This window comes from Gorilla gorilla, chromosome 5 (genome assembly GCF_029281585.2).
Source record: "Gorilla gorilla gorilla isolate KB3781 chromosome 5, NHGRI_mGorGor1-v2.1_pri, whole genome shotgun sequence".
NCBI lineage: Eukaryota > Metazoa > Chordata > Mammalia > Primates > Hominidae > Gorilla > Gorilla gorilla.
Window position 1 is genome coordinate 194423369 of NC_073229.2, and position 22259 is coordinate 194445627.

The window sequence follows — 22259 nt, forward strand, 5'->3', positions numbered from 1 at the left end:
AGAAACGGCCATGGCCAGGTTTCACCCTAGGGCCGTTGCTGACCCCTGAAATTGCGGGAAGCTTTTTTCCTCCGTTTGCTGGAGACACCTTTCCCTCAAGACAAGGTGAAGATTGCAGTGCAAGCTGCGTCTTCCTTCTTGGTCTTTGGAGGAGGATGAGAGGAGCCCCACACTCTGCCAGCTCCTCCCCTTCCTGCCGGAGCCGGCCTTTCTGACCCGAGTCTCCACCGCACACATCTGTGCCCTCAGATCCCTGCCTGCCTCTTCCCATCGCGGCCCCTCCCGCTCCCACTAGCAGAGGCCACAGCACGCCGAAGCCCAGACACCGCCAAGGGCGCCTGTCCCTGGAAGTGCAGAGAGCTGCTGGGCTGGAGAGAGCCCAGTGTGCGCCCCCACGGAGGCCGTCACCACGCAGGCTACGCGGGCAGGCTATGTGGGAACCGGGCCCACGGTGTCCCCAGACACCTCTGAGTTGATGATAATGGTGACTCTGCGGGAGGACAGAAGACAGCGGATAACAGCCCCGAGGGAGGGGCAGCAACACCAGCTGCGGGCCGGAAAGGCAAAGGTGGCTGCCAGCCTCACAGGTGCACTGGGAGGGGAAGAGGCTCACACGGCCCCAGCTCGCCCGGGCCTGGGGACGTCTGAGTGGAGCCTCCGCCCGGGCCTGGCCAGCGCCCTGCTCGCTTTGCCCTCGGGGCGTGTGGAGCCCCCGGCACGCTGGCTTCTCTCTGGGACGCCACCCAGATGGCCGGCCCCCTACCCCGTCCGTCCACCCTTTGCTTCTCTAAAGGCCCAATTCAGAGTCCGTCCCCTCCACAGAGCCTTCTCCGGGAGCCCAGCCACCCCGGGCTCTTCCTCCTCTCGTGAGTCCCCTGTTGCTGCGTGTGCGGGGCCCGCCTGCGGCAGGCCTTGGTCCCCTACTTCGTGTGCGTGGGAAGAGCTGGTGAGCACCTTCCCAAGAGCGGGGACCTCGCCTGAGTGCTCACGGCTCCCCCTCCAGTGCCGCGCAGGGCTGGGCACAGAGCCGGCACCGACACCCTGGACACTCTGGGCTGGTCGGCGCTTCGTCTCCTGCCACCGGCTCCTCAGACCGCGCCCTCCCCGCGGACTTTTCTCCCACTTGATTGCGGCGCGGCGGATCGTCAGCACCGTCCTCCACCTGCTACTCAACGCGTGGCCCCCGGACCAGCGGCGTCAGCATTGCAGGGGCTGCGCCCGCGAGACACCGGATCCACGGCCTCGCCACCTACGGGGTCAGAAACGGACGCCACGAGACCCCGGGGGCCTCCGTGCCAGCAGCACCGGGTCGCCAGCCCGGGCCATTGCGCACAGGGACGCTGACGACGACTCGCCTGCGACGGAAGAAACGGAGAGATAACAGTGCGGGACCTGGCGACCCACACCCGCGGCCAAGCCCCAGCGCACCGGAGCCCGCGAGATCCTGGCCCTTGCCGAGGCCGGGATTCCGGTGGCTCGGGACGCTGAGAAAGCGCAAGTCCTTCCCGTGGTCCGGGCGTCGGGGCTCCAGCCACGTCCCCCGACCTCCGCGCGCTGAGGCCCGAAGGACCTGGGGATCCTGGCGCGTGGTTCTCGGGGCGCTCCGGCCCTGCGGCCGCCGCCGCCCTGCACGGCCCTTCCAGCCCCGAGTCCTCCCACGCGGAACGATGCTGAGTTTCGCAAGTCCTGGGCGGGAGGAGCGTTGAGTTGTGGCTCTCATCTGAGTCCTTTAGAACACGCTCCTTCATGTCGGATTCTCCTCAAGTGTCTCGGGCTGTTTTGCAGTTTTGCCGAATCGTATCGCAAACGCCCAGGACTGTGGGAGGGAGATAACAGGATGGCGCGGGAATCATTCATCCCAGCCTGGTGAGAGCGACGCCGGCGAGACAAGGCCAGGCCCACCTGCCGAGCTGCCCTCTGGCAGCCTTTTACTCCAGGCGGGCGCGTTCGCTCCCCCTGCCCCTCAGCTTCAGGCCCGTTTCTGAGAAGCAATAGCAAACTCGCAGGCCATGAAAAACGCACAGGCCGGTCCCGAGCCCTTCCTGTGTCCTAAAAATACAGCCCGTCCCTGCAGTAGCTATTTTGGAACGAGCCAGCAGAGTGTTTCCTCCAGATGAAAGGCCCCGAGGCGCCATAAACAGGATCTCAGACCCGGACTCTTTTTGGAATGAGGTCGGAGCCCCAGGGACCAGACCGGGCGCTGCAGAGGCCGGGGCCCAGGGCAGACGCCTGCTCCAGGGAGCACCTTTTTGGGGGGTCGGGTTGAGGGGGTGGTGTTTTGTGTTTATTAGTTTTATTTTGTTTTGAAATTCAAACTAACTCAGAAAAGGCGGGGCGTGAAGAAACGTGTAGGATGAGGAAAGAGAACTTGTGAGCCTTAAGAGCTGCCCGGCGCCGTCTTACCAGGCCTCGCCCGGCCTGGCCCTGGCCCTCAGTTCCCTGCCAGGGTTGGGACTTAAGGGGGATCTTATGACCTAGGAAATCCATTCACTGTGAAATTGGGGGTGGGGAGGGGGAGCCTGGAGCCCCGCAGCCTCAGAGGCTCTCGCTTCACAGTGGGGAGCCAGGACTGGGAGGAACAGGCGGGAAGGAACAGGTGGGAAGCCCCTTCACAGGCTCCTCCTGGGATTCCCCGGCAGGGGCTGAGCTGATCCTGCAAGAGTTATGCCGGCCCCTTCTCAGAGACAAAGCTCACACTGCACGGTGCTCCAGGTGCTCCAGGGCCCCAGGATCGGGGGGGCCTTGGCCTTGCCCCGGAGAGAGAAGAAGGACCAACGGTGGCTGTCCTGAGTGCCTGCCGTGGCCCCACAAACAGCGGCACAAGCATTCAGAGGGCCACCAGGTGCAGGCCCACGGGGTTGCAGGTGCTGCGTGCCCTCGGGGTCCTGTCCATCCATAAAAAGCTGCTTCACTTTTCCGTGTGTCTGCCTGGCCATCAGTAGAGACAAAACAGTGACTGCAGCCTCCAATCCCCTTGAGCCACGGAGAGCGACAGTGACCTTGAGTGTGGAGAGCAGCGGTGACCTTGAGCGGGTGGAGAGCCAAGGTGCCCTTGAGCAGATGGAGAGTGGTGGTGCCCTGGCTGCACGTGGAGACCGGTGGTGCCGTTGAGCCGTGGAGAGCCGCGGTGACCTTGAACGGGTGGAGAGCAGCAGTGCCCTTGAGCATGCAGCGAACTGCAGTGCCTTTAGTACGTGGAGAATGGCGGTGCCCGTGAGCACCTGGAGAACGGCGGTGCCCTTTAGTACATGGAGAACGGCGGTGCCGGTGAGCACCTGGAGAACGGCGGTGCCCTTTAGTACGTGGAGAACGGCGGTGCCCGTGAGCACCTGGAGAACGGCGGTGCCCTTTAGTACGTGGAGAACGGCGGTGCCCGTGAGCACCTGGAGAACAGCGGTGCCCTTTAGTACATGGAGAACGGCAGTGCCCTTTAGTACATGGAGAACGGCAGTGCCCGTGAGCACGTGGAGAACGGCGGTGCCCTTTAGTACGTGGAGAACGGCAGTGCCCTTTAGTACGTGGAGAACGGCAGTGCCCGTGAGCACGTGGAGAACGGCAGTGCCCTTTAGTACGTGGAGAACGGCAGTGCCCGTGAGCACCTGGAGAACGGCAGTGCCCGTGAGCACCTGGAGAACGGCGGTGCCCTTTAGTACATGGAGAACGGCAGTGCCCTTTAGTACATGGAGAACGGCAGTGCCCTTTAGTACATGAAGAACGGCAGTGCCCGTGAGCACCTGGAGAACGGCTGTGCCCTTTAGTACGTGGAGAACGGCAGTGCCCGTGAGCACCTGGAGAACGGCAGTGCCCTTGAGCACGTGGAGAACGGCAGCGCCCTTGAGCGCTCGGAGAACGGCAGTGCCCTTTAGAGGTGAGAAGTGGCAGTGCCCGTGAGCGCGCAGTGAGCGGCGGTGCCCTGGCTGCACCCTGTGTGTGTCTTGCACCCTCTTCCAGCTCCAGGCCAGGGCCCCTGACCCTCCTCCCAGAAGCCTGGGCAGACCCAACCTATTTCTGACTCCCTCACTTAAGCCATTCTGCGAGCCTCTTGCTAACCCTGAGCAGCTCTTTACGCTGCGTGTTTAAATGTCCCGAGCCTGCGGCCTTCTGGCACTTCCATAGCTGCACACACTTTGATCCTTGTTGAGATTCTACAGCCCTGGGTGTGTGGACTCCCAGCTCGGGTGTGCTAAGCCTGAGGTAATACTCTTGCAGAAAAACATCACGTGCACAGGTACTCTACGTCACTATCAAAGATAGTGATTTTGATGTTTATTTTTTAATTGACAAATAAAAATTTATCTATGGAGACTGACTATATCAAGCTTATCAACACATCCGCCACCTCATGTACATGTGTGTGTGGTGAGAACATTTACAGTCTACTCTCAGCAAGGTTTAAGTTCAGTCACACCCCACATAATGAGTTTTCAGTCAGACCACATATATGACTGTGGTCCCGTAAGACTCCAATCGAGCCGAAACATTCCTATCATCTGGTGACATCACAGCCATGATTACGTCACAGCACAACGCGTCGCTCCGTGCTTGCGGCAACACTGGTGTAAACAGACCCGCTGCACTGCCAGCCGTATGAAAGTCTTGCACACGGAATCATATATGGTACATAACTGGTAATAATGGTGCATAACTGGTAATGATATTAAGCAACTATGTTACTGATTATGTATTTACTATACTATATTCGTATTATTATTTTAGAGGGTACTTTTTCTACAAACAAAAGTTGACAGTGAAGCAGCCTCAGGCAGGTCCTGCAGGTGTCGTCCAGAAGAAGGCCTCGTGATCACAGGAGGTGACAGCTCTGTGCATTCATCATGCTGAAGACCTGCCACTGGAACAAGGTATGGAGGGGAAGACGGTGATCTTGATGATCCTGACCCAGTGCAGGCCTAGGCCAATGTCTGTTTGTGTCTTCATTTTTAACAAAAAAGTGTAATAGGCTAAACATTTGTTTAAATTAAAAATATAAAAAGGATATAAAGAAAATAATTTTGTATAGCTGTATAATGTGTGCTTTAAGCTGAGTATTATTACAAAGTAATCTAAAAGTCAAAATATAAAAGTCTGTAAAGTAAAAAAGTTACAGTACACTAAGGTTAATCTGTCACTAAAGCAAGAAATTTTTAAATAAATTTGGTGCAGCCTCCACGTGCAGTGTGTATAAAGCCTACAGCAGTATACAGTCATGTCCTGGCCTTCCCACTCACTCGCCACTCACTCATCGACTCACTAGAGCAGCCTGCGTGTGCAGTGTGTATAAAGCCCATGGCAGTATACGGTCATGTCCTGGTCTTCCCACTCACTCCCCACTCACTCATGGACTCACCGGAGCAGCCTGCGTGTGCAGTGTGTATAAAGCCCACGGCAGTGTACGGTCATGTCCTGGTCTTCCCACTCACTCCCCACTCACTCATGGACTCACTAGAGCAGCCTGCGTGTGCAGTGTATATAAAGCCCACAGTAACACGGTCATGTCCTGGTCTTCCCACTCACTCCCCACTCACTCATGGACTCACCGGAGCAGCCTGCGTGTGCAGTGTGTATAAAGCCTACAGCAGTATACAGTCATGTCCTGGCTTCCCACTCACTCTCCACTCGCTCATGGACTCACTAGAGCAGCCTGCGTGTGCAGTGTGTATAAAGCCCACGGCAGTGTACGGTCATGTCCTGGTCTTCCCACTCACTCCCCACTCACTCATGGACTCACCGGAGCAGCCTGCGTGTGCAGTGTGTATAAAGCCTACGGCAGTATACGGTTATGTCCTGGTCTTCCCACTCACTCTCCACTCACTCATGGACTCACTAGAGCAGCCAGCATGTGCAGTGTGTATAAAGCCCACAGCCGTATACGGTCATGTCCTGGTCTTCCCACTCACTCCCCACTCACTCATGGTCTCACCAGAGCAGCCTGCGTGTGCAGTGTGTATAAAGCCTACAGCAGTGTACGGTCATGTCCTGGCCTTCCCACTCACTCCTCACTCACTCATGGACCCACTAGAGCAGCCTGCGTGTGCAGTGTGTATAAAGCCTACAGCAGTGTATGGTCATGTCCTGGCCTTCCCACTCACTCTCCACTCACCCATGGACTCACCGGAGCAGCTTCTAGTCCCGAAAGCTCCATGCATGGCAAATGCCCTGCACGGGGCGACTATGCTTTGTCTTTTATAATTGCATTATTTCTACTATACCTTTTTTCTATGTTTAGATACTCAAACACCATTGCGATACAGTTGCCTGCATTATTCAGCACAGTAACCTGCTATACAGGAGCAATAGAATTCTACCCCTAGCCTAGGTGTATGTTGGGCTACACCGGCTATGTGCACGTCTCTCCGTGATGTTCGCACAATGATGAAATGGCCTAAGGATGCATTTCTCGGAACATATCCCCGTCGTTGAGCAACAGGACTGTGCACAATACATTATTATTAACTAGAGTCCACACATCATACAATAGAGCTCCAGAATCCATTCGCCATACCTGACTGAAATTTTGTGCTCTTTAACCAGCATCTTCCAATTCCTCATCCCGCTGGCCCCCTGGTAATTTCTTTTCCACTCTGCTTCTACGAGGGCGACTGTCTTGGATTCCACATGTGAGATCACGAGGTATTTGTCCTTGTTTCTGGCTCATTTCACGTAACAGGACATCCATCCACATTGTTGCAAATGGCAGGATTTTCCTTGTTGAAGCTGAATCGTGTTCCACGGTGTGTATGATCCGCATTTGCTCCGTTCACCCACTGACGAACACTTAGTTTGGTCCTGTACTTGGCTGTTGTGAAGAGGGCTGTGGAGAACAAGGGGGCAGGTGTCTCTTCAAGACACTGATTTTATTTCCCTTGAATGTTCACCCAGAAGTGGGATTGCTGCATCGCATGGCTGGGTATTTTTAGGTTTTTGAGGAAGCACCAGACTGTTTCCACAATGGCTGCACCAATTGACATCCCCGCCGTGTGCAGGGTTCCCTCCCCACACCCTCACAAGCACTCACTTTTGTCTTTCTAAAGACAGCCAGCCTAACAGGTGAGAGGCAATATCTCATTGCAGTTTTGACTTGCATTTCTCTGATAATTATTGATGGTGAATCTTTTTAAATATATCTGTTGGCCATTTATATGTCTACTTTTGAGAAACATCTATTCAGATTTTTTGCTCAGTTTTTTCAGGCAAGTTATTTGTTTTTGCTATTGAATTGTATGAATTCTTCATATATCTTAGATATTAACTCCTGATCAGATAAATGGTTCAAAAATACTTTCTCCCATTCCATAGGTTGTATCAATAGATAGTGATTAAAAAAAAAATGAGAATGGTACTTAGGAGTTTAATTTCCTTATCACTGTGAACATTCAGAATACTGGGAGTCAAAATCATATTCTCCAGAGAAGGAAAAATGGCTAGATCACATCTAAAAGAACTGGAGTTAAAACAGCCCTGACCCTAAACCCAGGAAGGGTGGAAATCAGGGTCAGCCTCCCCGGTGGCAGCACGTGCCGTGGGTGATGCCAGAGTGTACCACCTCCCCCCGTCCCCAGGATCTCCCTAAAACTCATAACCCTGGGGTAACCCTGAAAAAACATCAGACAAATGCAAATTCAAAACATTCTACAAAATACTCAGCCAGTACCCCTCAAAAGTGTCAAACTCATGAAAAACCAAACACAAAAACAAAAGACAGAAATTGCCACAGCCAAGGGGAGCCTGAGGAGGGATGAGGCACCGAGGCCCCTGGGTGGGTCCTGGGGTGCAGGTCCCGGGATGTCCTGACCATGCTCACTGCTGAACACAGGGCGTCTGAGTGGGGCTGTGAGGGAACCCCAAACTATCTTTGTGACTTTTCTAAAAACCTGAAATTATTCCCAAATAAAAAGTTTATTTAAAAAAATAGCATTGCTCTTATAAACAGCCATAGTAAATGCCTACAAAAGATCACCTGAAAGTTATGAGAAAAAAATTATTTCCATCAAGAGGTTTATACCAAGAAAACTACTAATGAAGTCTGAGGCCAAAATAAAGATATTTTTCAACACACAAGGACTCAAAAAATATTCCTCCCATACAATTCTCCTTAGGAAAATACTGGAGGATGTACTCCGGCAGAAAGAACGGATAACTTGAGAAAGAGCAGCTGTGGAATTCGGTAAACAGCCTTGCCCGGGGTGGTCGGGGGCTCAGGGGACCTCAGGGGCAGCGAGGGGGAATGCAGACGGGAGCTCGCCGAGCCACAGAATCCCCGCCAGGCCTTCCACAGACCTGCGGAAGCATTTGCAAAAATGCACTGGTCAGTGCAGAGAGATCTAGGAAATGAAACTGACTCGATTAGTAGTCCAGGAACAAGCTAAAGGTTGTGCAAAGACGTAATGACAGTTCCTTCCGTGGCTCAGCTGTGAGAGCCCCATGAGCCTGGTGCACCCAGAGCCACGGTGCGCCTTCAGTGAGGACGGGGAAGGCTCCTGCTCCTGCAAGAGTTAAGTCACCAACATTTGAACGTGCAAACAGGCATTTACTGTGGAAAATGTATAAACAGCACATTATTCTTAAAGGTTACCTACCTCTGGGGTGCAGAACTGGGGCTGCGAGGGGAAGGGACAGAGGGCTGCTGGTTTTAAAACTTTTTAAGAAGATGATGTAGTTTTGACATTTGTCCCCACCCAAATCTCATGCTGAATTGTAATCCCCAATGCTGGAGGTGGGGCCTGGCCGGAGGTGTTCAGGTCATGGGGGCGGATCCCTCATGCTGGTTGGTCTTCCTGATAGGAGTTCTCATGAGATCTGGTTGTTTAAAAGTGTGTGCCCCCCACTCCACTCTCTCTTGCTCCTGCTCTGGCCATATGACCTGCCCCCTTCACCTTCGGTCATGATTGGAAGCTTCCTGAGGGCTCCCCAGAAGCCAAGCAGATGCTAGCATCATGCTTCCTGTAAAATGTGAAGACTTGTGAGCCAATTAAATCATTTTATTTTTAAATCACACAGTCTCAGGTATTTCTTTATAGCAATGCTAGGATGGCCTCATACGGGAGGTAAATGCAAATATACTTCAAAAACCCTTAATATTGTTATAAAGAAAAATGTACAAAATATAATGTTAAAAAGGAAAGCAAAAGCAAAACTCTGCTTACAAACTTTGAAAATAAGTCAGGGTTGATGTTCAGCTACACAAGTTGTTGATGGCCAATCCATTTCTTTTGCTGGCACCCTCTTCAGGTAGGTTAGTGTCCATTCTGAAGCTTGGTGCCTGTTCTGATGGTTGGTGCTGGTTCTTATGGTTGGTTCCTGTTCTGATAGTTGGTTCCTGTTCTGATCATTGGTGCCCATTCTAATGCTTGGTGCCCTGTTCTGATGTTTGGTTCCTATTCTGATGCTTGATGCCCATTACAATGGTTGGTTCCCATTCTGATGATTGGTGCCTGTTCTGATGGGGATTGGTGTCCTGTTCTGATGGTTGGTTTCTGTTCTCATGTTTGGTTCCTGTTCTGATGGTTGGTACACACTACTGATGGTTGGTTCCTGTTCTGATGGTTGGTTCCTGTTCTGATGGTTGGTGCCCCCTGTTCTGATGGTTGGTTCCTGTTCTGATGGTTGGCTCCTGTTCTGATGGGGATTGGTGTCCTGTTCTGATGGTTGATTCCTGTTCTGATGGTTGGTTCCTGTTCTGATGGTTGGTTCCTGTTCTGATGGTTGGTGCCCCCTGTTCTGATGGTTGGTTCCTGTTCTGATGGGGATTGGTGTCCTGTTCTGATGATGGGGATTGGTGTCCTGTTCTGATGGTTGGTGTCCTGTTCTGATGGTTGGCTCCTGTTCTGATGGGGATTGGTGTCCTGTTCTGATGGTTGATTCCTGTTCTGATGGTTGGTTCCTGTTCTGATGGTTGGCTCCTGTTCTGATGGTTGGTGTCCTGTTCTGATGGTTGGTGCCCCCTGTTCTGATGGTTGGTTCCTGTTCTGATGGTTGGTTCCTGTTCTGATGGGGAGTGGTGTCCTGTTCTGATGGTTGGTTCCTGTTCTGATGGTTGGCTCCTGTTCTGATGGGGATTGGTGTCCTGTTCTGATGGTTGATTCCTGTTCTGATGGTTGGTTCCTGTTCTGATGGTTGGTTCCTGTTCTGATGGTTGGCTCCTGTCCTGATGGGGATTGGTGTCCTGTTCTGATGGTTGATTCCTGTTCTGATGGTTGGTTCCTGTTCTGATGGTTGGTATCCTGTTCTGATGGTTGGCTCCTGTTCTGATGGTTGATTCCTGTTCTGATGGTTGGTTCCTGTTCTGATGGTTGGTATCCTGTTCTGATGGTTGGCTCCTGTTCTGATGGTTGGTTCCTGTTCTGATGGTTGGTTTCCGTTCTGATGGTTGGTGTCCTGTTCTGATGGTTGGTTTCCATTCTGATGGTTGGTGTCCGTTCTGATGGTTGGTTCCTGTTCTGATGGTTGGTTCCTGTTCTGATGGTTGGTTCCTGTTCTGATGGTTGGTTTCTGTTCTGATGGTTGGTACCCCCTGTTCTGATGGTTGGTGCCCATTCTGATGTTTGGTTCCCGTTCTTATGTTTGGTTCCTGTTCTGATGGTTCATGCCCGTTCTACTGAACTCATGACTCATTCTGATTAACTGTAGCCAAGACTTACTAGTGACTAAACATTTTGACTCTAGCCCTTGTAATTAGGTAAATATTTTGCATCATATGCTCAAGGACTTAATTTGTGTAGGTAAACTTCTTGAACAGCAGTTTCTGGGGTGCTTTTAAATGTTTATGGCAGTAATTTCTGTATAGTTTATTCAATTAATGAAGCTAAAGCGTGCACCCTGGTGACTTTGGGTTTGCGAGCAAAGTGCAGCACATTTATCAGGCTTTGTAACATTGTCCCCCCTGGGCCTTTTCAAGGTAAACCTTCTGCTGTGTCCTGAGGGCCGTAGCTGCCCCAGCAGGCGCTCTGCAGCCCTTCCCTCTGCTTGCCCAGGTCACCAAGTGGAGCTGGGGAGGAAGGAGAGAGCAGGGAGAAGAGGGGAGACCAGAACTCTCCTTTTGAACTCCTGGTCCCTGTGGAAGCATTTGGAGCTCACTGGGACCCTCCCCATTTTCGCTGCAGGTTCCCTTTTGTTCTTTGTTTCTGTGTTGTTTTTTGCAGCCCACCCTCCCTGCCTGTGCTGTAGACTCTGTCAGTAACATTTTTGATCCACATTATTGCCACTCCTACATTGGGTCTGATAACACAAAAGTGCGTGACTCTCTCAGGAAAGAAAACGGGCACAGTCTAAGGGTGGTGCTCATTTTTGTGATGAAAGCCCCATCTTGTCTTTTTTTTCATCAAGGTGGTCTGACCAGCCTGCCCTGTACTGACCTTATTGTCATTCTTTTCTAGACACCAAAGCCATGGGCCCCAGTGTGTGGGAGGAGGACTCACGTCAGCCAGGGACTTCCTTGCAGCCACAAGCGTGGGTGCAGTGGCGATAAGCACACCGCGGAGGGTGAGGTGTGTAGGTGGGATGAGGTGTGTAGGTGTGTCCTGGAAGGTTCAGCAGCTGTCCCCACAGTGGGCCCACAGGAATGGTGGGGTGGACACACTGCTCTTTAAAAGTGCAACAGCCTCAAAAACAATCGGGAGCACAGGAGAAGTCACTGGAGACCCATTGTTTTATTTAGGAAACACAATCTGAAGCAGGCCCTGCTGCTCCCCAAAGACGTGCCCACTCCAAGGACCAGATTCTCAACACTTCACCTCTTCCCTGACAAACACGAAGTGAGAGTCACCCCCTCTGCCAAGACAGAGGGGTCGCGCCCAGGCCTCTGCTCCAAGCAGCAATGTCAGGAAGGTCTGGGCTGTGGCAGCTGGGGGAGAGCTCGACACCCACTCCCTGGACACCAACCCAGAGGGCAGCCAGGCCTGTGGAGGCAGGGCCAGTCTTCAGGGGCAAGACGCGGCATGGAGACTCTGCACACACTTAGTCCAAAGGTTGGCTGCAGAATGTTAAGGTCCCAACAGGACAACAGGGGCAGGTGTCGGCACAGGAGGGCGAATGACAGGCAGCAAGGCCTCAGAACTGGGACTCCAGTTTCTCTCCCGGGGAAGAAAAGGAGGCGGCACCGATCCGGACAGATGAGGGCCAGGCAGCAGCATCCTGGCATGACCGCAGCAGGAGGGAGGAGCCAACGGTGCCACGTGGTTCCCAAATGCCAAGCACAGCCTGAGAGAGGAGGAAACAGGAGAGAAGGGGAGGCCGGGGGATCGCTTGGTGCCCAAGATTTCTCAGATGTCCCAGAGCCCTGACTCTGCTGCCAGCTTGCTTTACAGTGAGGCCAAGGAAGAAGCCACGGAGGGGGTGCCGGCCCTAGGAGCAGGATTCCTGTGTGTTCACTAAGCTTGCAGCATCAAGAAGCCACCAGCCAACATGGACATGTGAGCATCAGCGGGTGAGCAAGGCAGCAGCCAACACCAGGCGGAGCCAGGGGTCCCGCAGGTACAGCCAGGACGGACATAGGGAGACCTTGGTCCCAACAAGGGCAGTGTCTCGATGGCCAGGCAGGAGCGGTGACGCTGTTGAGAAATGTTCTCCACAGCAGCTCAGGCAGCAGGAAAGACCCAGCCATCAGGTCAGCGCCGTGGTCTCCCAGCCAGCGTGCGCACGGCTGCAAATAGAGAAAAACACACCAGGAGGTCACACCCAAGGTCACTGCCGATCCCAGCACAGGGAGCCCCTGGCAAGGCCATTCCTGTGCTGGGCTAAGCCAACGCCGGACTCTGATTCAGCTGACAGCCCACATGAGCTATGTTTCTAGTGTTGGCAGCAACGTATCATCGCTCCAGCTTTGACTAAAACTGAAGGATCCGATCAGTATTGTGTTTCCACTTAAGTATAAAATGAAGGGCAGGGCACAGGTCTCTGTGTGCCTCTCCCACAGCTCGCGTGGGGCTGCTGTTGTGTGTGGGGAGCGGACGCTTCCTCCTGAGCAGATTCAAGCCCCAGTTGTGACCAGGTGTGAAATTTCCGAAGTTCTCATTCAGAGAACCAAGCTTTCGCTTCCATTTACCCCCTGAGCTCAGCCCTGGACATGCCTCTAGTTTTTACACCCCTCCAGGTCCCAGGTCTTGCCCCGACGGTGCCCAGAGACTGCTGCTCTCCGCTGGTTGGGCCCTAAATCCACCCTTCAGTGTTTGGTTGGCGCTTGCTGGCTCTGCCGGCGTCTCTCCAGCCAGCAGGACAGCTCTGCCGGAAGTCCCATCCCTCCTCCTCCCCATCCTGTCCCTGAGCCTTCAGCCCTGGTGGCCGCTTTGAGGTGTGGGCGGGTTCTCCTCTCCTCCGCAGACCCCTCTTTAGCTGCCTGTCTGGGCCAGCACAGGATGTGGGCGCCCCGTGACACTCTCTTCTGTGCCAGCCCACTGACCCACACTTCGACCTCCTTCCCCACTGAGACAGCTTCTCCTGTTTCTTTTTTACCATTTTGTGGCTCCCACCAACTCCTTCTGCCTTCTACCAACACGTACCCCAGGCCCAGCCAGCTGGAGCCCGTGCTGCAACCCAGCCAGGATTCCCTTTCCTGACGCCGCAGTGCCCATCTGCCTCCACCGATGGATCTCACAGGCAATGCCAGGCTTGGTTATACTTCACACAGACGACCATAGCATACCTGCCTGAAATCTCTCCTGTAAATTCCTAACCAATTTGAGGCTCAGATTTTTTTTAATTTCCCAAGTATCTGCATATAATAAGTCAGAAGTAGAACTACCTAAGTATTTTTTTAAGCAGCTGAGATGTAGTAGGAGTGTGTTTGTCTACACAAACAGAGGGACATCTTCGCCGGGTGAGTTGAGGTAGGAGGCCGCCCCGCCGTGGTGCGAGTCTCTCCTGAGCTGCCCAACGGCCGCTTCTTTCCAGGCAGAGAGCACCTGTGCACAGTCCCTATGCATTTGCGACAGACAGCGAGGGGGCCATTCTGTCACCTGCAGTCCCCCACGTGGTCTTGAGGCAGTGGACACACCAGGTGAGCATTAGGTGGGGGAGGCGTGAAGAGCCACTGTCCCCACCAAGACCAACAGGAATGCAGACTGAGCTCAGGAAGCTGCTGCCTGCTCGTGTCTACTCATCTTTCATTTAAAAACCATGCAGGAGGGAAAACAAAACACTCATGGGAAGAAGCGGGACCAGGCTCCAGCCGCAAAGTCGCCCTTCATGCTTCACGCAAGAAAAAGGCCTCGGAGGGTGAGGGCAGGGCATGGGACAACACCCACCCCACAAGCCTGCTGCCCCTTCACTGCCTGCAGTGTACACAGAGCCTCACCCCCCAACAAGCCTGCTGCCTGCCGCCCCTCCACTGCCTGCAGTGTAGACAGAGCCTCACCCCCCACCACAAGCCTTCTGTGTAGACAGAGCCTCACCTACCTGACAAGCCAGCTGCCCACCACCCCTCCAGTGACTGCTGTGTAGATAGAGCTTCACCCCTCCCAAAAAGTCTGCTGCCCGCTGTCCCTCCACTGCCTGCAGTGTAGACAGAGGCTCATTCACCGCCAAGCCTGCTACCTGCTGCCCCTCCACTGCCTGCAGTGCAGACAGAGCTTCACCCTCCCCAACAAGCCTGCTGCCTGCTGCCCCTCCACTGCCTGCAGTGTAGACAGGGACTTACCTACCCCACCAGCCTGCTGCCTGCTGCCCCTCCACTGCCTGCAATGTAGACAGAGGCTCACCCTCCCACAAGCCTGCTGCCTGCCACCCCTCCACTGCCTACAGTGTAGACAGAGGCTCACCCCCCACCAACAAGCCTGCTGCCTGCCGCCCCTGCACTGCCTGCAGTGTAGACAGAGACTTACCTACCCCACCAGCCTGCTGCCTGCTGCCCCTCCACTGCCTACAGTGTAGACAGAGCTTCACCCTCCCCAACAAGCCTGCTGCCTGCCACCCCTCCACTGCCTACAGTGTAGACAGAGCCTCACCCCCCACCAACAAGCCTGCTGCCTGCCACCTCTCCACTGCCTACAGTGTAGACAGAGGCTCACCTCCTGCCAACAAGCCTGCTACCAGCCGCCCCTCCACTACCTGCAATGCAGACAGAGCCTCACTCACTTCCCAGTGGCTTATGGGGAGGAGGAATCCCTCCCTGAGTCCTCAGGCCCCTCCTGTGGGTGAGTGTGGGTGGAGGGCGGCCTTGGCAGCAGCTGCTGGAGGAGCCGCAAACTCTGCAATCAGTGTACACAGTGATCCAGGTGCTGCCTCTGGCAATTCACGGGAGAATCCCAGAAAGTTCCGTGACATCATCTCCACAATCCCCAGTACACAGTGAAGCCGGAGCTGGAGAGAGATGGGCAGGTGGGGCTGGGGACCCAGGGATCATGACGGGGCACCTGGGGCGGGCACTGCTGGGCACTGCTGCCTCAGAACCTACTCAAGGTTCCACATCCCAACACCGTTGCTTTGGGGATTAAATTTCCAACACATGAGCTGTGAGGACACGATCAAATCACTGTGCCAGCTGAAGTCACCAAGGGGCCACCACTCCAAGGAACCCTGAAGATGGTGGACAGGAATTAGGAAGTGTTGAACCGTCTTAGATGGTATGCCGTTCATATGAAAGCAAGACGCTCTATCCTAGAATTGCTTTTATCATTTGGTTCTATTGCCACTTTTCGAAAATTCTGTGACGTGAAGCATGCAGAAATAAAAAGAAGTAACACAGAAATTCTCAGGTCCATCAGCCAAGGGGGCCTTGCTGACTGCAGGCGGAGGTCTCAGGCCCGCCCAGCTCTGGCGTCTCCGCAGGGCTCTGACCCCGAGCCAGCTCCACAGCCCCCTCTATTCTCCCCTGGCGCTCACGATTCAACAACATGGACTTCATATTTGCCATTTGACAACTTGCCTTTTTCTGATAGGGCTCCAGTTGTGAAGTTAGCAAGAGCCTGAAGGCTTTTTTAAAAGGAAAGAAAAAATGTATATTTTTCTTAAAAACAAAAAAATTCTAAGGGTGATAAATTCCCTTAAGGTAAAGCTGCTTCCCAGCTAATGCAAGAGCTGCAAGCAGCTGGGAAATGGGTGTTGTATTGTCTAGCCTGGCTCTGGGAACGGATTCATAGCTGCTGCCTGGAAGGTTAAAATGTGCAGAGGATTCATGGAGAATAAGGAGAAAACCAAGACAGTCAGTTCGGTTTGGTTCCTGAGGGGGAAGCCCTGGGCTCATCACGGACGCCTAGAGGAGCAGGCGGCAGAGGCAGCTCCAGGCAGCTCCCGAGGGGAACCTGGGTATTTGGAAATCCTGGGAGAGTAGCTGAGGGAGGTGATTTAGAAGGTGATACTTTGGGCCTCGTGTCTTTTCTTTGGCTCTCTGTTGCTGGAGCAGAAAGACAGAGCAGTCTCAGGCATGCTTCCCTCCTCTCCTGAGCCAGCCTCGGATCAGCTGAGAGCCACAGCAGGGAGGGTGGGAAACCCAGGCTGGTGTTCCTGAGACAGCTCCTCCCGCCTGCCCCTGTCTCCTTCTGCTGAGTAGAAACAAAGCACTTCTCCCCACGTGGCAACGTAAATCAGGGATGTGTCTTCATCTCTAGTGATAAATAGGACTTTGTTTCATTTATTCTGAGGTGTTTAGAAAAGAACTGTTAAAAAAAAAAAAAAAAAGCCAGATTGTCCCTCAAATTGTTCCTTCACATTTCTCCAGCCCTAGCAGGGCAAACGTCTGGGGATGTCAGACCGGACAGGAAAACCTTGAACTCCTTCAGAGTAGGAGCCTTTCCAGAATTCCAGGACGTCCCAACTCTCCCGCCGTGAGTGGCAGCTCAGCAGACCCGGAAGGAAGTGCGACCACGACTTTCTGCACTGAGGTCCTCAGCAAATGTTGATCCACGGGCTCCACGGCGCAGCCAGCACCGACTTCTCCACCCACCGGCCACCGAACCCTGTTCTCGCCAAGGCCTCCTTTGTCCACACCTCCGAGGAGCTCTGCCCGGTGGTCACAAGTGCAGCCAAGAATAAGGGGCTATTTGGGTCAGGCAAGCCTGCCATGTCTCGGGAAGGTTGCCCCGGGGTTAGGAAACGCTCCATCTGAGGGAAATGGAGCTCCCCACCGGTTCTTGGAGCCCAGGCGTCGCCCACCCTGCTGGTTTTCTCTTTGGTGGGATTGTCTTTCAATTCCATTGTTGGCCTAGTTTCCGGAGCCAAACCTCAAACAGCTTGGCTGAGAGAGCACAGAACAGGAAAATCAGCTCGGAGAGAGGCTGGTCATAAGGAAATAGTCACTCGGCCGATGACGTCCACAGTCCCCTGACGTCTGTCCCCAGCATTGAGCAGCGGAAGCCACAGATTCTTGAAGCAGGAATTCAAGTCCTCAGGCAAAGGCGCATTGTGACTGTCTGATCAGCATTTCCTATTGATCTCTTTACAAATTACCTTTGTTCTCTAAGGCCAGGCAGGGATCTGGAGGCTGGAGCGGGAGAGCCACCGGGTGAGGCCCCGGCCAGTGCCTCAACTGCCAGAGAGCCTCAGCCCCGCCCTGCACCGTCCCAGGTCCCTGCCTGGAGGATCTGGAGCTGGGGACTGCTGTGAGGTCGACAAGGTGCAGCTGATTCCAGGGCGCCCTGAGCTGAAGCAACACCGTGCAACCAGTCGCAGATGCTCAGGATGAGCCGTACCAAGAGGGACGTTCCTCTGCCAGATCAAACGTGGGGTGGTTGTTCGGCCCAAGGCTGTCCGTGCTGTTCCCTGCACCCCAGTACGCCAGGTTATGGGGTGAGCTCTGGCCCTGCCCTCCCACCCTCCACCCGCCGGCTGGCTGGAGGCCCTGTGCTCGCCCGCCCGCCAGGCTGCGGCTGCCCTGCAGGAGCTGGGACTGACTCTAATTGTGATTTGATCCCGTTGTGTTTTCTCTGTGAAGTGCTTCACCGTTAGAAAAGTGAAGGGCTGCCGCCCGGCTGCATAAATTCCTCACACATCAATGTCCCCATTACAGCATGAGTCAGCAGCCCTGCCAGCAGGTGCTGAGAGTTTGGCGGCCAGCCCACTCCTGCAGAACTTCAGAGAGAGCCATCTCCACACAGAGGGGGAGCCTCCCAGTGAACCCCAAGCTGAAGACTGCCCTCTATCACCTCGTCTGTGGCAATGGGGGCTGCGGGGGAGAGGGAAGGAGGCGTGTGCTGTTAGTAAGAGGCTCACATCTGACAAAAAAATACCATTCCCAGAAAGTCAGGCCTTTGAGGCGATCGCTACCTCACAACCATGACTCCCCCAGTCCCACCTGCATGAGCCGGACACGCCTGTCACGTGGTGGCCTGCACCGAGCACCCGCACACCGGCCCCCACAACACCCCACTAGCTCTGCAGAAGGCCCCCTCCACCCACGCCCACCCCAGTGGACTCCAGTAGGTGGGCGCCCAGGTTGACTCCAATCCACAAGCAACCGCGGAAAGAGCAAGGCTGGGAAACCGGCAGGGGCCGCCAGGACCACAGCAACCTTCCTCCTTGCGCCTGCAGTCAGAGGTGCCCCTGTGTCCCCGGAGGAGAGCAAGGGGCTCGGGAGGGTCCTCACTCACAGGCACCGGGCGCTTCGACTGCACCCTCATCTCCATCTGCAGGAGGCACAAAGGTGTCCTGACAAGCCCAGTCAGGGTGCATGGGAAGGTCCTTTCCCACTAGACAAGCCAGTGGGGGCCAGGGCCCCAAGGGTACTGGCTGGAGGGGGCGTCTCCCCCACACCATCCTGGCCCTTGGGCTCACTGCAGACATGGAAGCCAGCAGGCAAAGCTGCACACCCCTCTCCCTCCTCCCAGCCCAGGCCTGTGTGCTCTCCCTCCTCCCAGCCCAGGCCTGCCTGCTCTCCCTCCTCCCAGCCCAGGCCTGCAGGCCAGGTAGTGATGGATAAGACGGGTCATTGCATCTGGTGCTGCACTCGCCTCCTGTTCCTTCCAGGAGGGTCTTCTCCAGCCCTGCCGGGAAGACCCTGGTGCACACAGGCCTTCCAGCATGGCATGCCTAGCTCCTCGCCCTCCTGGGTCCTCACAGCCCCGGCCTCCTCCCTCCATGGTCGTGCTCTTCTGCTGTCAGCCCCAGGCCTCGCAGTATTGGCCAGAAAAGCCCATGCCCCTGGGCAGGCCCTGAGTCAGGGCCCCTCCACAGAAACCGGGACCCCTCCACAGAACCCAGGGACCCCTCCACAGAACCCGGGACCCCTCCATAGAACCCAGGGACCCCTCCACAGAACCCGGGACCCCTCCACAGAACCCGGGACCCCTCCACAGAACCCGGGACCCCTCCACAGAACCCAGAACCCCTCCACAGAACCCGGGACCCCTCCACAGAACCCGGGACCCCCCCACAGAACCCGGGGCCCCCCCACAGAACCCGGGACCCCCCCACAGAACCCGGGACCCCTCCACAGAACCCGGGACCCCTCCACAGAACCCGGGACCCCTCCACAGAACCCGGGACCCCTCTACAGAACCCGGGACCCCTCCACAGAACCCGGGACCCCTCCACAGAACCCGGTACCCTTCCACAGAACCCGGGACCCCTCTACAGAACCCGGGACCCCTCCATAGAACCCGGGCCCCTCCACAGAACCCGGACCCCTCCACAGAACCCGGGACCCCTCCATAGAACCCGGGACCCCTCCACAGAACCCGGGACCCCTCCACAGAACCCGGGACCCCTCCACAGAACCCGGGACCCTTCCATAGAACCCAGGACCCTTCCACAGAACCCAGGGACCCCTCCATAGAACCCAGGGCCCCTCTACAGAACCCAGGACCCCTCTACAGAACCCAGGACCCCTCTATAGAACCCGGGACCCCTCTACAGAACCCGGGACCCCTCCATAGAACCCAGGGCCCCTCTACAGAACCCGGGACCCCTCCACAGAACCCGGGACCCCTCCACAGAACCCGGGACCCCTCCACAGAACCCATGACCCCTCCACAGAACCCGGGACCCTTCCATAGAACCCAGGACCCTTCCACAGAACCCAGGGACCCCTCCATAGAACCCAGGGCCCCTCTACAGAACCCAGGACCCCTCTACAGAACCCAGGACCCCTCCACAGAACCCGGGACCCTTCCACAGAACCCAGGACCCTTCCACAGAACCCAGGGACCCCTCCATAGAACCCAGGACCCCTCTACAGAACCCAGGACCCCTCTACAGAACCCAGGACCCCTCTACAGAACCCAGGACCCCTCTATAGAACCCAGGGCCCCTCCACAGAACCCGGGACCCCTCCACAGAACCCGGGACCCCTCCACAGAACCCGGGACCCCTCCACGGAACCCGGGACCCCTCCACGGAACCCAGGACCCCTCCACGGAACCCAGGACCCCTCCACAGAACCCAGGGCCCCTCCACAGAACCCAGGGGCCCCTCCACAGAACCCAGGGACCCCTCCATAGAACCCAGCGCCCCTCTACAGAACCCAGGACCCCTCTATAGAACCCAGGACCCCTCTACAGGACCCAGGACCCCTCCACAGAACCCAGGACCCCTCCACAGAACCCAGGACCCCTCTACAGAACCCAGGACCATTCTACGGAACCCAGCGCTCGTCCCCTGGCCCCTGCAGGTGTGTCCTGCTCTGCCCTGCACACGCAGTGGGAAGAGTGGGGTAGTTGCGGGATGCCCCGATTCTCTTCAAGAGGAGGTGTCACCTGCCTCACAGAGGACTAGGTGAGCAGTAGATGCAGGGTTTGTTTTAAAACAATACACAAGCCTTTCTGATCTCATGTTCCTTTCTAAAAATGGGTCTGGCCGAGGCCTGTGCCTCCTGAGGGTCGCTGTGGAAATAAATTATCTCTCTGCAGCCGACCGAGGCCACGTCCAGTGGCCACCACAGTGTCAGTTTCTGCTGTTTGCCTTTCTTCTGTGGGTCAGCACACTCCGTCCCTCAAAGCCGCGCAGAGAAAATGCAGCGATCACAGGGCCCAGGGCTGCATTTCGGAAGCCACAGGCAAGACGACAGCTCAGCTTTGCAGCCGCACACGGTCCTGCTGAGATGGAAAATGCAGTGAGCGGTGGTCAGCTATTTCGGGACTGAATGGGCTTACGACCACACTGCCAACTTCAGACAGCGGGTCCAGAGGGCGAGGGGCTGGCTGACAACCCGCTAAAATATGGGATCCATTTCTAATCAAGATAAAGGATTAGGGACATGATGTCTGGTCACTTAGGAGCATAAAAGCGTGTTTGGGGAAGTAATTATATGCTTGGGATGGAATCTTAAACCCAAAGAATGAGAAGCCAATTTATAGGCCGTGATAAAGCTGGGGCTAAATTGGTCCCAACTGTTAAGAACCTGGGTAAGATTTCAGAAGAAAAATCTTTCCACGGATGTTCCTATAGAAAGCCTGGCATCCACTCGGGTGGGAGGCAGTTGTTCTGAACCAGGGAGGCTGCGCCCTGCGGGGCGGGTGCACGCGGACCTCCCCACACCTTCAGCCAAATTGACTTCCACAGAAGGGGGCAGGGCTCGGGGATGGTCAGCCAAAGGAAAGCCAGACACCGCTGTGGGGTGGGGCGCACAGATGCCACCTCCATCGCAGCAGGCCTAGAGTAGACACAGGGTTCCCCAAGGGGCCCTTGTGAGTCACCTGCCCCTTCATCCCCGGGAGCCACGATGGGCTTTACGACCACACGTCCTCCGGGAGAAGCTGCCCGTTCCCATAGCCCCCACAGGGCCTCCTGTCTGCGTGGGCGCCCACCCTCTCCTGTGCAGACACCATAGGCCTGAATGGTGCAGAACTTGGGCCTGAGGCAGGGAAGGGGCCCCCTGGGACTCTAAGGACTTCCAGAACTCCAGCGCCACACATGGGCCACAGAGGCAGCAGGAGACGCACTCACACCCATCTCAGCGCCTGTACGACCTGGAACGCGCTGGGGGTGCTGCTGGGAAGACAGGAAGCGAAGGGTCCGGGCTCCCAGCATCACCTGGGCCCTGCAGACCCCCCAAGGCTGGGCTCCCACCAGGGAGACTGAGCCCAGGACATTTTAAATCCCACGGGCTCTGACGTGCCACTGGCCAGACACTCCAAGTCGAGGCCATTGCCGTCTCAGGCAGCCATGCACAACTCTGGTTCCCAGGCCGGCAGCCACAGGCCAGCTGGTCAGAGCCCGAGCTCCACCCCAGGGCCCCCAGAGCCTGGCACACGTGGTCCCGAGGGCTCCCGTCAGGCAATGACCTCCCCATGCCAGATTCCCTCGGAGGCACTTCCTGCCTGCAGCAACACCATAGCAAACACTGAGGCTGAGGCTGTGCCCACCCCACATCTGCAGCCCCTCCAGAGACCTCTCTGGTT

General features: G+C 55.7%; 1 protein-coding gene across 1 annotated transcript; it reads left to right on the forward strand.

Annotated features, from left to right (window-relative positions):
* The first annotated feature begins 218 nt into the window (after positions 1-218).
* On the forward strand, positions 219-5165 carry LOC129534388 (uncharacterized). The gene is made up of 2 exons (XM_055391231.2): positions 219-3868; positions 4717-5165. The coding sequence occupies exon 1, from the start codon at positions 476-478 to the stop codon at positions 1379-1381; it is 906 nt and encodes a 301-aa protein (XP_055247206.1). The 5' UTR covers positions 219-475; the 3' UTR covers positions 1382-3868; positions 4717-5165.
* Positions 5166-22259: the final 17094 nt, after the last annotated feature.

What these genes read in the sequence shown, in the direction of transcription:
- LOC129534388 (XM_055391231.2), top strand. Translation starts at nt 476, where the DNA reads ATGATAATGGTGACTCTGCGGGAGGACAGAAGACAGCGGATAACAGCC.